A 17430-nucleotide genomic window follows, 5' to 3' on the forward strand; every position below is an offset into this window, starting at 1 on the left:
CCAAAGGATACGAAGCCCAAAACGCAACAAGCCCACAATGAGACTACGCAGGACGTACCTCCCCTAGTACGCTCAGCGTACATGCGACTCCTGATTGGTGAAACTAGATCAGTACGCGAGGCGTACTCGGACTTACGCGGGGTGTACATGCTTTAATCCAAAACCTTTATTTTCGACTTAACCACTTCAGCCAAAAACATCCAAACCTCAGGGAAACTTCATTTCAAGCTCCTAACTGATAAAGTTCGCGACTTTATCAGTTTGCATGCATTAATGGCACCCAAATTCAAAAAATAACCATTAAGAATCTCTTTAATCATCTTAACACGTGCATGGAGATATCTTGACGACCAAAATCTCATTTTTATGAACCCAAATGTCTAAAAACACCTAGGCGGACAGAGCTATGCTCTAGAGTTCATCAAACTCATAAAGCTTCAAGCTTGGGACATAAAACCCTAGAAATGGACCAAAACATGAACTATTCAAATCAACAAGAAAGCTTCAAGCTTGATACCTATGGATGATGCACCAATCATAGAAAAACTCATATCCAAGAGCTTGGACTCCAAATCTCCTTCCTTTAAGACTCCTTCTTCATAAAAGAACTCCGCAAGAACACTTAATAAGCCACAATTACTCACATAAGATATGGAAATGAGATTTAGGGTTTGAGGGGAGTTGGAGGCTAGAAATGGTGCCTGGAAATGAGGCCATCATGTTCCTTAAATAGGGGCACACAAGTCATTAGGGTTTACACTCTGAGCCTAGTAGGCCCAGCGTACCCTCTAGTATGTCCAGCGTACTAGGTGCCCTCCGTGTCCATGCTACACACATGAGTACGCTGAGCGTACACATGCTTACGCCTCGCGTACTCAATTGCCACCCATTTCTCAATAAGGACTAAACTTGCCAAAAGTACTTCAACTATCATAACTTCTTTGTTATAAGTCCGTTTCCCATGAACCTTATATCCATGAAAGGTGGCGAAAAGCCTTATGCTTCTAGCAACTCATCACAACCTTAAAACTCCACGAACAAAAACCCAAAATTCATAAAAGACCGCACCTACACTTTTACCCTTACTCCTGGGCTCAAAAGCATAACCCGAACCCTTTTATCGCACCACCTACCTTATCCATATCCCAAAAAGGGTCTAAACCTTCCTCCTTTAAAGCCTTAAAATCTCCTCATATCTAGATTATTCCCACGATCCTTAAGTTACAGAATGATCCAAAACAGGATGTTACAAATATACAACTGAAAATTGCAACTAACTTGTAATGGAAGTTATTAATTGCATTAGTTATTATCATTGAGTTAAAAGTGAGTTATGTGATTGTTTCCTGTTGAATTATCATTTTTGAGATAATTTAGTGACTCGTGAAGTTAATTTCTTATAAAATCGTTCCCCAAACGCTCAAATTACCTACTAATATAGGGAACTATCATATTGTATTGATTACTTTTTTATTTTTTCAAATTGAAGTCAGTTATCTAATGGAATTCTTTTTTCTTTCAATTTATGAAATGATTTTTTTTCTATTTTGTCATGAATATGGCAAAACTAAACATTTTTCTTTGGTTTGTCCGAACATTTTTTTTCTCTTGTTCATGCGATTTGTATTTGGTATAACTACATCACGGCATACATAAAATAAGTTCTTGATGGACATATTAGCTTAATCATATATGATGTATACCCTATATACCGCCAAGTTTCCATAGATAATAAATCAATAATATAGTAAATATAAAGAAAATCGTACTAAGAACCTAAATACGATTAGTATATTTCCAAACCCGTAAACAAGAAGACATATTATATGATGTAGTTAATGCTCCAAATCTTTACAACTCTAGTATACGGCATATATTTGCAACCAATTGGCAATGGAAGTTATTAATTTCATTAGTGATTATCAACGAGTTAAAAGTGAGTTGCTGTCGTTGTTTCCAATATAGCTCCTTCGAAATATCTAAACTTCATCAACTTTGGACAACTTTTCTTTCAAATTTTCAAGGTCAGAACTTGATTATACTTGTAGGGAATTAATTGATTATTTTAACATTATTTAGTAAAATATATCCTCCATCAATTCCAATTTTCCCCTTCATATTGCCAACATTTGAACACGGATAAGAGGTAGTTACCCTCCTAAGTCATTTTCTATTTGAGTTACCGGTTAAACAGGTATTAGCCGGTAATATTGGTGTAATTGAAACAGTTAAAACAAGTTAGTTGCTTTATTATGTACAAAAAGAAAAGTAGTTGCCAATATGTGAACACGGATAAAATATAATTACCCTCCTAAGTCATTTTCCCAAATAAAAAAGGTTGAGAATTGTGGAATCGTTCTCAGCCACTCATTTATTTTTGTCGCAAAAGCCTTTGTTGTACCAGCGGAAATGGATAACGAATACACATGTGTTTCCAACAAAACATGTTTCCTTAAACTATGATAATTATTACCTTAATATATACAAAAACATAGTTTTTTTTTTTTTAATTTTTTTTTAATTTTTAAGAAGCTATTTATATCGAAAAATGATTTAAATATACCAAAATTCATGATTTTTTATTCTCTACAAATAAACATCCATATTGATATACTTTTAAGATAAAATAATTTTTTTTTTTTTTTATATTTTCAGCTATCGTTATTCATAAGTGAATAAAAATGCATTAGATTTTTGCTACAGTACATTTATTATTCACTTATAAATAAAAATATATAATTAATTTTTTTTTTTACAGTTTAAGTATCATTTATATTACTTATTCATATATGAATAACAAATTAACTGTAACAAAAATCTGATAAATGTTTTATTCATATATGAATATAAAATATGACGACAACTAATACACGTTTTATTCATATATAAATATAATATATGATGAAAGATGATGTAAAAAATATATTTTAAGTAAGAAAACTTTATTGCGTGTCATATTCATATATGAACGATACTTAAACTATAAAAAAAATAGTTACGCATACGTTTTATTCATAAGTGAATAACGAATATACTGTAATAAAAATCTAATGTATTTTTTTATTCACTTATGAATAACGAGAGCTGAAACTCTAAAAAAAATAATTTTTTTATTTTATCTTAAAAATATATCAATATGAATGTCTATTTATAGAGAATAAAAAATTATGAATTTTAATATATTTAAAATAATTTTTCGATAATAATGACTTTCTAAAAATAAAAACGAAAAAAGTATGTTTTTGTGTATATTAAGGTAATGATTAGCATAGTTTAAGCAAATATGTTTGGTTGGAAAACACATATTTATCCGTTATCCATTTTCGATGGTACGCCTAAGTGTTTTGCGGCAAAATAAATGTGTGGCTGAAAATGATTCCCCCATTCTCAACCTTTTTTTTTTCTCAATTGAACCCTCTCTCTCTTTCTCTCTCTCTCTCTCTCTGTATATATATATATATATATATATATATATATATATATATATATATATATATATATATATATATAGGTAAAGGTTCAAATGAGAACCAAAAAATGTTAAGAACCGTAAGAACCTCTAATTTTAGATGTTTATAAAGGGTTTAAGGTTTAGGGTTTAGGGTGTAGGGTGTTTATAAAGGGTTTAGGGTAACCTAAACCCTAAACCCTTTATAAACATTTAAAGTTAGAAGTTCTTACGGTTCTTAACTTTTTTTGGTTCTCATTTGAACCACTCCCTATATATATATATATATATATATATATATATATATATATATATATATATATATATATATATATATATATATATATATATATATATATATATATATATATATATATATATATATATATATATATATATATATATATATATATATATATATATATATATATATATATATATATATATATACACACCCCAAGTTTCGTAAAATATAATCTATTGCATTTGTGTGAAACAGTAAGTATTTGAAAGAAACTTTAGTAATCAAAATATAAAAAATTGGCTTTGTTAGATAAAGGAATAACGATAAGGTGATAGAATTTAGCTTTTTGAGGAAATTTCCCCTTTTAACAAAAGATGAAAGATTTATTGCAATCGATAATAGTACGCTAACAAAGAGACCAATAAGAAAAAAGGGACATTACCATTACACTTACTCTATTGATAATAAACAACCAAGCCCAAGCTCCAAGAGGCTATTATTACATAACAATGTGTGCTTACCTAGAGAACTTAAGGTTGAAATGGAGAGCCAAAGTTCAAAGAATTATGAAAAATTATAAATTAAGAATAACATGTCAAGAACATAGAGACCTATAGTTTTTTCTGCATTCATTTACGCCTAAAAATTATATACATGATTGACTTGGAATTAAATTGCATTTAGGTGGTAAGTTATGTCAAAACGTTGTGAAATTATATTTTTATATTTTTTTCATCACCTCACCGAACAATTTCATTACCTTTTTACTTTGTAAAATTGATGTCAATTAGTTAATGGAATTATTTTGTCTTTCAATATATAAAAGGATTTTGTTACTATTTGTCATGAGTATGGCACAACTAAAATGTTTTTCTTTGATTTGTCCAAACATTTTTTCTTTTATTCATGCGTTTTGTATTTGGTATAATTATATCATGGCGCATCTGAAAATAAATTCTTGACAGATATTTTAGCTTCATCATATACTGTATATACCACCAAGCTTCTTAGGAGAATGATGCCATAATATCTATAATATGAAGAAAATAGTACTAATATCCCAAGTAAGATCAGTGCATTTCCAAATACATGTGAGGGTTTTATGAATACGAAGACATATTATATGTTTCTATTGATTCTGCAATACTTTACAACTCTAATAAATAACTGAAATTTCCAACCAATTTGAAATTGAAGTTATTAATTTCATTAGTGATTATCAATGAGCTAAACATGAGTTCTTGTCATTTTGGACCTAATTTAGTCACTGCTGTAAGTAATTTCTTGTAGAATGGATCCACACACTCTCAAATTAGCTTCTAATTAAGGGAACCATTCATATTGTAGCCGGTTTTAGTTCAATCACACATGAACTAGTCCATATAAATTTGTGCATGGGTCACAAAACATACTTTCTCATTTTTACTATATTTTCCATTATAAATACAAAAACAAACTTGGTTCTTATTTTATTAAACCTAATAAAAACTCAAAACCTTTAGTAGAAAGCATCTTTATCCCGCCCTCAAGGTTAACCATTACCAATTTCCACTCAATAAGTAGTATCAAATTTGGTGGGATTAATTTATGTGACCACCCTCTACTTGTTGTCGAGCAAACATGTTGTTTAAACTTGATAGTATACAGGACAACCGTGAAAATAATCGTTAAAAACTTAATAATTTTTGTACAAAATGCTTATATATATTAAGCGGACTAGAAATAAAAATGTTGTCTACATTTTTATTTTATTTATGAGCCCTCCTAAAATTTTTCCGTCTAGAATCATGTGAAGACATGAAAATAATTTGACAAACACAGATGATCACATCAATGATAATGATTTACTAAGCATCGAAACCATGCTCCGAAATGGTTACCTAGAAAACCATTCGACATCGACTTAACTTAATCTATTTTCCTGCAACGAGATCTTTCCACCACGACATCCAATAAGAAAAGCACCAAAGTTTAGGTTCCTATCATTTTACTCTCGCGAGATGTATTCCCCTTTAATTAATTTTATAAGTAATTAATTCACTTGCATGGGTCGTACACACACCTGGCCATTAACATAATGTAATCATGCTTGCATTTTATTTAATATTTCTACACATATTATATCACATGTCATATGTCATACTTCAAAGGTATATACAGTGGCGGACCTATGTAGGGCATTTGGGGTCCCGAGCCACTGCTCAATTTCCGGCACGCAGTGTAAATTTTATTTTATTTTATTTTTTGGTTTTTTCTATTAGGTGCACCCATTTGAAATACGAAGGACACCCCTACTAAAACAGTCTGCGTCCGCCACTGGGTATATACTCCAAATTTCCATATAACATCATTTTAAGCATATAAAGAGATACAGCCTTTAGCATCAAACTTTCTAGCATTCATTTCCTAATTCCATACAAGCAAGTCAAAACAGAAAAATAGCATTTATAACATCATATTTTAGCATCAAAAAGATTTCTCACCACTAGCTTGTCCCTAACAATCTTTACATCCAAAAATGTCCATTTTAGAGATTCCAGCATATAATAGATTTCCTAATTCATTTGATTCTATATTATTCCACAAGAACAGAATTCATACATCACACAATCTCAGGTGGTACCACCATATACAAATAAATAGGCCATACATATGTACTAGAGCATGAAATTTAGATTTTGTACATATTCAGTATTTATGACTGATTTTTCAGGTTTTGCTTACGACATCCTACATGTGACAATCATTAATATGTCTTCAGGGTTGTTGATGCTTATGGTCACCGTGCCTCGGCTGCTTAGTTGCTTAGGTCTTGTGTTGTAAACGTCGTAACTTCTTTATATGAACTCGGGTTTTAACGATCTTTAAGTTTACTCGTTTATATTTGTGTTTACTACAGTTTTCGTTTAGGTTTCTCCCATTAAAAAGTAATTTATTTTTATTTGCGATCTTTATATCCAAGCGTTCTTTATATATATATATATATATATATATATATATATATATATATATATATATATATATATATATATATATATATATATATGTATGCACATTTTTTATAAAATCAAAAGAAAAAATCTATTATTTTTTAACACTGATAACCAGAGTAATTTAAAGTAATATATTTTACTTAAATCTTTGTATCCACGTGTTATTCATGAGTCATTGGACTGGTAATAAAAAATGTTCATACAGACATTAATTTATAAGGAACACATGGATATAAAGACCATACGTAAAAATACATTACCTTTTAACAAGAGTAATGTAAATGTATGTTGTAATAAACTCAAGTACGCATACGTTGATATAATGATTGTTAAAATCTGGAATCATATGAAAATATTACGATTTTCCTAACACAAGACATAGTCCAAACTACAAGATGTAATAAACCAAGCAACCGAGGTTGTGGTGACCATAAACATCAACAGCCCTAAACACCACATATATGCTTGTCTTACATAGGATATCATGAACAAACCCTGAAAACCCAGTCCTAATACTGAATGTGTACAAAAACAACGATGATTTATTTTATAACAAAAAAGTATAAAGACTAAATATATACAAATTAAAAAATATATTATTTAATTAAATACTTTTTTTACATGAAATAGCGGCCATAAAAGTGAATATATACTGTTTAAACAAACTGAAGGGTAAATATTAATAAAAAAACTCAATAGTATCCAAATATAAGTAAAATCAAAAAATATATTTCTGATATAAGTCATCATCCCTATATATAAATACGCAGCGTCACTGATCTTCTGCATCCAAGCTTCAAAAATCAAACTGAAGTCGAAAACACACTCTCTTTTACACTCTCTATTTCCAAATCACTAGTTGCAGACCAATGTCAAACGAAATGGACACCAAAGTCAGTTCTGTCGACGTCGCCTCTCCGGATGGTGAGGTTTCCTCCGTGCAGACATCCGCCGTTCCAATCAGCCACTCCGAGTCCACTCTCGGCCGACACATCGCTCGTCGACTCGTCCAAATCGGTGTCTCTGATGTCTTCTCCGTTCCCGGCGACTTCAACCTCGCTTTGCTTGACTACCTCGTCGCCGAGCCAGGACTCAACCTCATTGGCTGCTGCAATGAGCTCAACGCAGGATACGCTGCTGATGGATACGCTAGGTCTCGTGGTGTTGGAGCATGCGTCGTTACTTTCACTGTCGGCGGACTTAGTGTCATCAACGCCATTGCCGGAGCTTACAGTGAGAATCTCCCGGTGATTTGTATTGTGGGTGGACCGAATTCAAATGATTATGGTACTAACAGAATTATCCATCATACCGTCGGATTGCCGGATTTTACCCAAGAGCTTCGTTGCTTTCAAACTGTCACTTGCTTTCAGGTACGAATTACGATGGTATAAAATGTAAACATGTAAAATATGAATCTGAGTTTATTACTACTTTGAATGTAGGCTGTGGTTAACGATTTGGAAGACGCACATGAACTGATCGACAGAGCGATTTCAACAGCCTTAATGGAAAGCAGGCCAGTTTACATCAGTATCAGCTGCAATCTACCTACAATTAGTCATCCTACTTTTAGCCGGGAACCTGTTCCCTTTACACTCTCGCCAAAGTAATGTCCACATCCTTCAAATCTCTACCGATATATATATAACTCATTAAGACTAATCATATTTTCATTCAAATCATATAGGTTGAGTAATCAGATGGGTTTAGAAGCAGCCATTGAAGCAGCAGCAGAGTTCTTAAACAAAGCTGTGAAGCCAGTAATGGTAGCTGGGCCTAAACTTCGTGTAGCAAAAGCATGCGATGAATTTGTTGAATTAGCGGACTCATGTGGGTATCCTGTAGCCGTGATGCCATCAGCAAAAGGGATATTTCCAGAAGAGTATCCTCGATTCATTGGAACATATTGGGGTGTTGTAAGCACAGCTTTTTGTGCAGAAATTCTTGAATCTGCTGATGCTTACTTATTTGCTGGACCTGTATTCAATGACTTCAGCTCTGTAGGATACTCTCTTCTTCTCAAGAAAGAAAAAGCGATAATCTTGCAGCCTGATCGTGTACTGATTGGAAATGGCCCGGCTTTTGGGTGTGTGTTGATGAAAGATTTCTTGATAGGTTTGTCAAAGAGACTTAAGAAGAACACAACTGCGTATGAGAACTATTGTAGGATTTATGTGCCACAAGGGCACGTTGTGAAATCTGAACCTAAACAGGCGTTGAGGCTTAATGTTCTTTTTCATCATATACAGAATATGTTGTCGGGTGATACTGTTGTGATTGCTGAAACTGGTGATTCGTGGTTCAATTGTCAGAAGCTAAAACTGCCAAAAGGATGTGGGTAAGTTTGTTATAGATCGTTTTATATTTCCAAGAAAAATGTGAGCAAAACATTGATTGAAATCTGTGATAAACGAAAAATGGTTTCGGACTTATACACGTTAATAACTAAAACATGTTTGAAACCAGACCCAAACCTGTTAAAAAGTAAAACCAGCTTGAAATCAGTCATAGACCGGATAAAAATCATTATTTCAATTAATATTAGACAAAATTGCAAAAGGTGGTTTAAAAACTAAAACCCGTATAATCTTTTATTTTGGTACTAATTACTAAATGATTATATAAAAAGTGTTATATATTAGTCTCTTTTAATAGAAGAAACCCAACGCATGAATAAAACAACAAAAAGATGGCCAAGAAATTAATTTTTTTAACATAATGGTCTTTGCAACTTTAATTTTCAATTTCAAAAATTCTGATTTTGAAAGTTGGCTGTTTAGGTATGAGTTCCAGATGCAATACGGGTCTATTGGGTGGTCGGTGGGAGCGACACTTGGGTACGCACAAGCCGCTACTGACAAACGAGTGATTACGTGTATTGGTGACGGAAGCTTCCAAATGACAGCTCAAGATATTTCAACAATGATGCGATGCGGGCAAAACAACATCATCTTCTTAATAAACAACGGCGGATACACAATTGAAGTGGAGATCCATGACGGGCCCTACAATGTCATAAAAAATTGGAACTATACTGCTTTGGTTGACGCGATCCATAATGGCGAGGGCAAATGCTGGACTAGTAAGGTTTGTAGATCTAGAAGTTATTACATTGTTATAGATGGTATCAGTAGTTTAAGTGAAAAACGTTGTTTTTCAGGTGTTTTGTGAAGAGGAGCTTGTTGAGGCTATTGAGACGGCGACCAAGAAGAAAAAAGATTGTTTGTGTTTTATTGAAGTGGTTGTGCATAGAGCTGATTCGAGCAAAGACACACTCGAGTGGGGTGCAAGAGTGGCTGCTGCTGGCGGACGAGCCCCGAACCCTCAGTAAAAAAAAATATTTTACTTTATGCGTCCTGAGTAGGATTCACTAGGGTTTGATGATATATAAAGTGTATGGAATCTATATTCTCTGTTGCTATTTTAACTAAGAAAGAATAACGGTCAAACATCTTGAATGTATTCGGCCTATGTATTGACATCTTGAATGTATTCGGCCATGTATTGTCTGGGATTATACTTGTATTTTGTCTATATATTACCATTTGAAGATCAATAATAAAACTATTTGTCAATCAAAACCGAGTATTTAAATCGTGGATGTATTTGATTATTTTGATTAAATGATGTAAGATGTGTGTTTGAGATTGTTATTGTCTTTTTAACTTCTGAAAAGAAAAAGTAATGCAAGTAACATTGTATACACGTGAACTTTTTTTTTGAAAGAGATAAGAAAGATTCATAGAAAGCTTTTTTTTTAAATCAAGTTTTTTCTAATAGGATCATACGATCACATCTGGGTAAATTGATATCGATCTTATTTGGATCGTTTTTGATAAGATCAATATAGGATTGTAGGATCAAACTGAAAGATCATAAGTTTTTTTTATTAATTTTAATAATAAAACTATAATAATTTTTATTTAACTAACTACGTAAAATACTCCTTTTGAATTGTGCATCGTTGAATGATATATATATATATATATATATATATATATATATATATATATATATATATATATATATATATATATATATATATATATATATATATATATATATATATATATATATACTAGTCGAATCGTTACGCGTTGCGCGTGAATATAATTATTTAATTAAAATAATAACATTTAACAAATTTTGATTAAATGTTTATACATGTAAAACCAATATCAATAGCAAAACAAACTCTATATTTAACATATCAGTTTTATTAATTTTAATAAACTTATATCATTAGTTATTTCCCTTATATCGATTCCTATGTATGTAAAAAAAACAAAAAACAAAAAAAATCAAAAAAACACAAAAAAAAAAAAAAAAAAAAAAAAAAAACAAAGTATTATGAAAAAATAAATACTACAACTTTTGATGATTTTGTAGAACGTTTAAAGTTGTGGAAATTATCTATAAAACTTATGTCGATTTGTATATAAAACAAATAACAAATAGTATGAAAAACATTATAGTTTTTAATAGAATAAAAACACTACAACATTATACCATTTACATCAGACAAAACTTATTAAATACTTACAAATCATTCAAAATGAATATTTAGGAATCAACATACATTTGATATATAGAAACATTGTTATAAAAAATTTGTGTTGAAATAAACATTGATACAACAAAACTTTTTTTTTTTCAACTCTTTCAATTTGAATCACAAATCTTTTCAAACATATGATTTTTTTTAATTAAAACTTACTTATATGCTACTAATATAGCTACAATGTGTATAATAAATAAAAAAGCATTGTACATTAATAACCATAAGTTTAAAAAACTTTTTAATGTAGTGAAAAATATAAAGGCAAATTACATTAAATTTGAAATCATAACTACATTTAAATAAAAAAAAATATTGAGTTATAGTGGGAGTTTTAAACTCTTGATTTGTGCCCAATAATATAATATAAATATTAACAATTATATGTTAAAAGCACAATATTATAAGTATTTATCATTGAAATAATAATTTTTATAATAAGTTGTAACTAATATTATAATAACTTTAAGTATACGATATAAAAAATATAAAAAATTGTGTTTGAATCAAATTGAATTAAGTTTTTTATTTAAAATTATTTTAAACTATACTTATTTTTAACTAATTTATAAATAATTTATTTGAATATTTTTATTATTATTTCAAATAACAATATTTTATTAACGTAATATACTCTATTATGTACTTTACGTTATTTTAAACAATTATTACTTTTTACTAATTAAAAAATACTTATTTGAAATTTTTCATTATTATATTTAAAAAATATATATTATACTTTTTTTATTGTACTTTCATTTTTTTTCCGTAAAGCTATGAAATGTTGGAAAATAATGAACGGTCCAAATAAAATGGTGATTCGAATTTCAAAAATATAGTAATTGTTATGTATTGCGACCAATGTTAAAAACAATATGTTAAGAGTAGGTTAGGGGAGGAGGAGTATAACACTTGAGGTATATTTTGATAACTTATATTTTCTTATGAAAATATTAATATTTTATTTATTTTACATTTCCTTTACGATAAAGAATGAATAGGAAAAAAGGAAATTGACAAATGTAATAAGATAGTTTATTTTTATTACTATAAAAACATTTAAAATTTGGTACATCTATATAAGTTTTGGTAGAAGATAAAGAATTCATTTTTATAGCACACATAATTATTGATTTTCAACAATAAATTCATATCATATTAAAAATCATTCGTTCTAATTCGTCATTATCACCAACAATTTGGAATAATAATTGTAAACTCTTTTTATCAAAATGAATTATAAAAAACTTCATCGATGTTATTTACAAAATAAGCGATAGAAACTAATTTAGTATATACATAGCATAAAATACATGTTGAATAATGTTCACTTGTATATAAAATATATTTTCTTAACATAAAAAAGAGAGACAACATAAAGATACATACATGCTAACAAAGTAAATTGCTCTAACTTATAAATAGCTTGATGGTTGATTTACCAAAAGCTCATGAGAAGTAATTATCAATCCCACTTCATTATCCTGTGATTATAAAAAGATGCATAACACATAAACTTGAAAAATGATCTCAAATATACCTTTACATACATACCTAAATTTGAACATTGGTTAATATCTAAAACTTTACATTCACCCAATTTGAGTTTACATTAATTTATATTTGGAAAACTTGCAATTGTTTCGACGAACAAAGATTAGTTTCAATTCATTGATTAGTTTTCTTTAAGAAACATGTCACATTAAAAATAATAATCAAGTGTATTGGTATGATCATAAATGGTCATAATTATGTCATCTTAATACATATGTTCTACACATAATACATGTATTTAATCAATAATTCTTAGTGTGATTAATGTGTTTAGATCAATGTGTGAATTATATATTGTAAATTTGAATCATAGTACCTTTTTACTTTTTTATTATTATTTTTTTTTAATTGAACTACATTTCATTTATTAATAAAGTTATTTCTTGACAAACAAAGTGTAACAAAGATTCTTAATGTTCATGAATATGTGTTCCCCTTTATTTCATTTGTGATCATAAAAACCATCAAATGTTTTGTTTAGCAAATTGCATTAACAATTGTAATCCACTGAATTAACAATTGTAATCCACTGAAATATAATAATAATAATAATAATAATAATAATAATAATATATGTAAAATTTCTGAGTTTTATTATAACGAAAACATAATCTTCCAAAGCCATCCAATTATAAAGGAATATTTAGTGGCATAACTACATTCATAAACTCATATTCATCAGCATATATATATATATATATATATATATATATATATATATATATATATATATATATATATATATATATATATATATATATATATATATATATATATATATATATATATATATATATATATATATATATATATATATATATATAATAAATAAATAGAGCAACTAACTTAACTAATAGTTATATCTGTATTGTGAATATTTGAATAAAAGAAGAAATTTATGAAAAAACAAAATTTATAAAAATATATGATGGGATAAAATTCAAAAGTCTGTTCAACACGCAATATACTTTGTAACAGCTTCATGTACACTTTGAAACAACTTCATATACCTACAAAATGTTAATTAAGTTTTATATTCATAAAATGCGTTAATACTTTTAGCAATTAAGTGTCATATTTTTAAGGTTGTTCATATGCTTGGCCATCTAACCTCAATTTCACTACCATTATTGGTGATGCTTAGAATATATCCTGCAGCAAAGAACAACTTATTATTTAACCTAAATACATGATATTTAAGGATGTATTGTACCAACGAATTTTGGAATAAAGAAGGGTTAAAGAAAATTGACATGTTATTATTTGACAACAGGTCTAGTACTTATATTTGACAGCATGATAAATAAATTTGACAGCAGGTCTTATACTTATTTAAAAAAACTTATTAAGGTTAAATGAAAGTATATATCTATTTATTGCATTTTGCCAAAACTTAAAAGGGTTAAATGCAAGAAATAGAAACTTACAGTTAAGAAATCAAGATCTGTCTAATCCAAGAGAATAAGAAAGCAACAAACTGAGGAGGGAAAAGGTACACCTGTTTGATCCACAAACAAACAAATCAGAGGATCACTATAACATCAAGTCAATTCATGAGCAAATGAAAATCCATGAAGTCAAAAAATGTAAAAAAGAAATCTTATGTGGAAAGAAGGTGATTTCATACCTTTAATGGAGTTAAAACCTGCAAAATCGAAAATTGAAAAGGATAACTATAAAACACAAAACCAAACCAGAAAATCAAGAGCATACATGTGTGTGTAATCAGTCATCTTACCATATATGTGTAGACAAATTGTTGATTCTCTACTACCAAATCGTGATGGTCGATAGCGATGTCAGAGCGGGTGATGGCTTGCGATTGTCTACGATTAATAAGTTTGAAGATTGTGGTTGTTAGCGTTTCTCATTACATCGATGGTCGAGGAGGGGGAGAAGGAGAACAGAAGGAGGAGAGTAGTGGTGGTGGTTTCCTTGATTGATGATGGACATGGATTTGATTGTTGGGAGGATGGCTGATGAACGTGATGATTAAATACCTAAATCACCTATAATTTGTAGGTGAAGTAACAAATCTCGTGTATTTCTTCCGTATTTTTGGTTCTTTTTTATTTGAACGATTCTTTTTAACTTTCAGCTACAATTTGGGGGTACCGAGATATAAGGATTATTTTCACTTTTTCAATGTTGACCCGACAAGATCTATTTTTTCTATGATGCATAAACTTGTTGTATATTATGTTTTAATGGTTGTACCTCTTAAAATTTAGCAAAATCTTGTAAATGTTTTTTAAGGTATATATATATATATATATATACACACACACACAAACACACACTAGGTGTGTGCTCACACAAAGCGGCGATGATAAATAACTCTTTTAGAGAATAGTTTTATTACGAAAAAAATAATTATTAGATTTTATTATTAGCTATTATATACAAAAAAAAAATACCAATTTTAAATAAAACAGTTATGTTTATACCTCATACTTTTTCAAAAATTATCATTTTTTTTCAAAATTAAATTTCTTAAAAACCTTTTTTAGTTATAGACTTAAAACTTTTGGCAAATATTAATGATATTTATGGATAATTGATTTGTACAAAAAGTTTTGTAACTTATACATCTTAAAATTCAAGATATGATGACTAATATATTTTATAATATAGTATAAGATATATATATATATATATATATATATATATATATATATATATATATATATATATATATATATATATTTGTTTTAAATTGATTTTGGTAAGATGTTATGATCCAATTAGATCTTGGAGCATGATTTTGCAAAGCGAAAAATGCTCTTATATAAGATCTTATTCTTGACAAACTTGATTCGTACTACATATCATGAAGCATATTAACAAACAAAATAAAAAAATGAACGTAATTGCAATTTTTTTAAACTTTTTACCACAAAATAACCACAAAAAATTGACCTGTATAGCAACATTTTTCGTATGTAAACATATCTTAAAAGAAAAAATAATTAAAAATATTAGCGTATGAAACATAGATAACGATATGAATATTTGAAATTAATTACAAAACTTATTAGACTTAGAGCATCTCCAATGGAGTTTTTTTTTATAACTTATTACTATTCATTTTTTTAAATATAACCACTCAACCCTATTGGAGTACATAGTTTATTTGTTTTTAAATTGACCACTAAATATAAGTTGAGTGATCAATATCCTTTCTTATAAATCAAAGTTTTTTTTTGTCACTTTTCACACTCTCATTCAATTTGTCAAATGTCATTTTGTAGTTATTTTGAATTAATTTGTTTTCTACATGTCATTCTATGAGTTTTTCTATTTTATTAAATTTCACATAATATTTTAATATAACAATTGCAATAAATATAGTAATAAATGGATATCAATTTCATTAATAAACTTACCTTTTAATTTCAAAATTCCTAAAATTAAAGCTAATTAGTTTTTTTCTTTATTTAAATTATTTGTTTAAATTAAAAAAAAAAAAAAAAAAAAAAAAAAAAAAAAAAAAAAACATTTCCATTATAACAATTCATTATTTTTCTTATTTTCTTATAAATTCAAAATTCTCAAATATTTTGACATTTATATTTAATAACTTTTTTTTTTAAATTAACGCATGTAATACATGGATCTCACAACTAGTATTATATTGGTTTAAACAACTAATCCCCTTCTCTTTAATAATATGCCATACTACCCCTTTAATTATATTAAAGTATTGAATTGTTTTTATTTTTCCATATAAAAGTTTATATATTACAAATATTTCTATAGAAACAACTTCATAAATGATACCTATCGTATCCCGAAATCTGAAGTTTAGTCCTTAAATTCAAAAAACTTTATAGATAGTCTTTGTGGTTTCAAAACTTTTAACAAACAGTCAGTATCCACTTAAAAAAGACTTATATGTCATTTCTATTTCTTTTTAGAATTAATTTTACCTAATCCTATTTAAAAAAAATTCAGTCGGCCCACTCCCCCCCTCTCTCTCCATACACACACACACATTAACCATGAAATACCTAACCAATTAATGGTAGTGTATAAACCCAGTTTTAAAAAAAAATGTTTGAACTGTCACCGCTATTAATCATCCTTTTTTTCGTTGACCTTGTTGGTGATGTTTGAGAGAGAAACGCGAAGAGAATGAGAAAGTCGATAAGAGTGAGGACCTTGTTGCCTAATGAATTATTTATTTTGTTTTTCTATTTTTTTTAAAATAGGGTTAGGTAAAATTAATTCTAAAAAGAAATAGGAATGACATATAAGTTTTTTTTATATGGGTAAGAGATTGTTTGTTAAAAGTTTTGAAACTACAAGGACGATCTATCAGGCTTTTTGAACTTAAGGACTAAACTTCAGATTTTAAGATACCATAAGGACCATTTATGAAGTTTTTTCATTTATATATTACAAATCATAATAAAGTTTAATGTTAAAGTTAAATTAGTTAAATTTATATAGAAAAAAAGCTATACAAAAGGTTGACCATTAAAGATGCTATTTAGTTTAAAGTTAAAGTTAAAGGATTGATGACTTGCATTTAGTTTGAGTCAATATATAGGTTAACCATTGGAGTTGCTATTAAGCATGATATAGATTTGTTTATTTTTAATTTGATTTGGGAGTTGTGAAAATAGCT

The 17430-nt window shown here is 28.5% G+C and overlaps 1 protein-coding gene across 1 annotated transcript; it reads left to right on the forward strand.

Moving 5' to 3' along the window:
- The first annotated feature begins 7457 nt into the window (after positions 1 to 7457).
- LOC111898604 (pyruvate decarboxylase 1) lies at positions 7458 to 10269 on the forward strand. Its single transcript, XM_023894499.3, has 5 exons — positions 7458 to 8058; positions 8131 to 8294; positions 8376 to 9026; positions 9469 to 9775; positions 9849 to 10269. The coding sequence occupies exons 1-5, from the start codon at positions 7555 to 7557 to the stop codon at positions 10017 to 10019; spliced, it is 1797 nt and encodes a 598-aa protein (XP_023750267.1). The 5' UTR covers positions 7458 to 7554; the 3' UTR covers positions 10020 to 10269.
- The last annotated feature ends 7161 nt before the right edge of the window (positions 10270 to 17430 follow it).

Source organism: Lactuca sativa, chromosome 2, assembly GCF_002870075.4.
Source record: "Lactuca sativa cultivar Salinas chromosome 2, Lsat_Salinas_v11, whole genome shotgun sequence".
Lineage (NCBI taxonomy): Eukaryota > Viridiplantae > Streptophyta > Magnoliopsida > Asterales > Asteraceae > Lactuca > Lactuca sativa.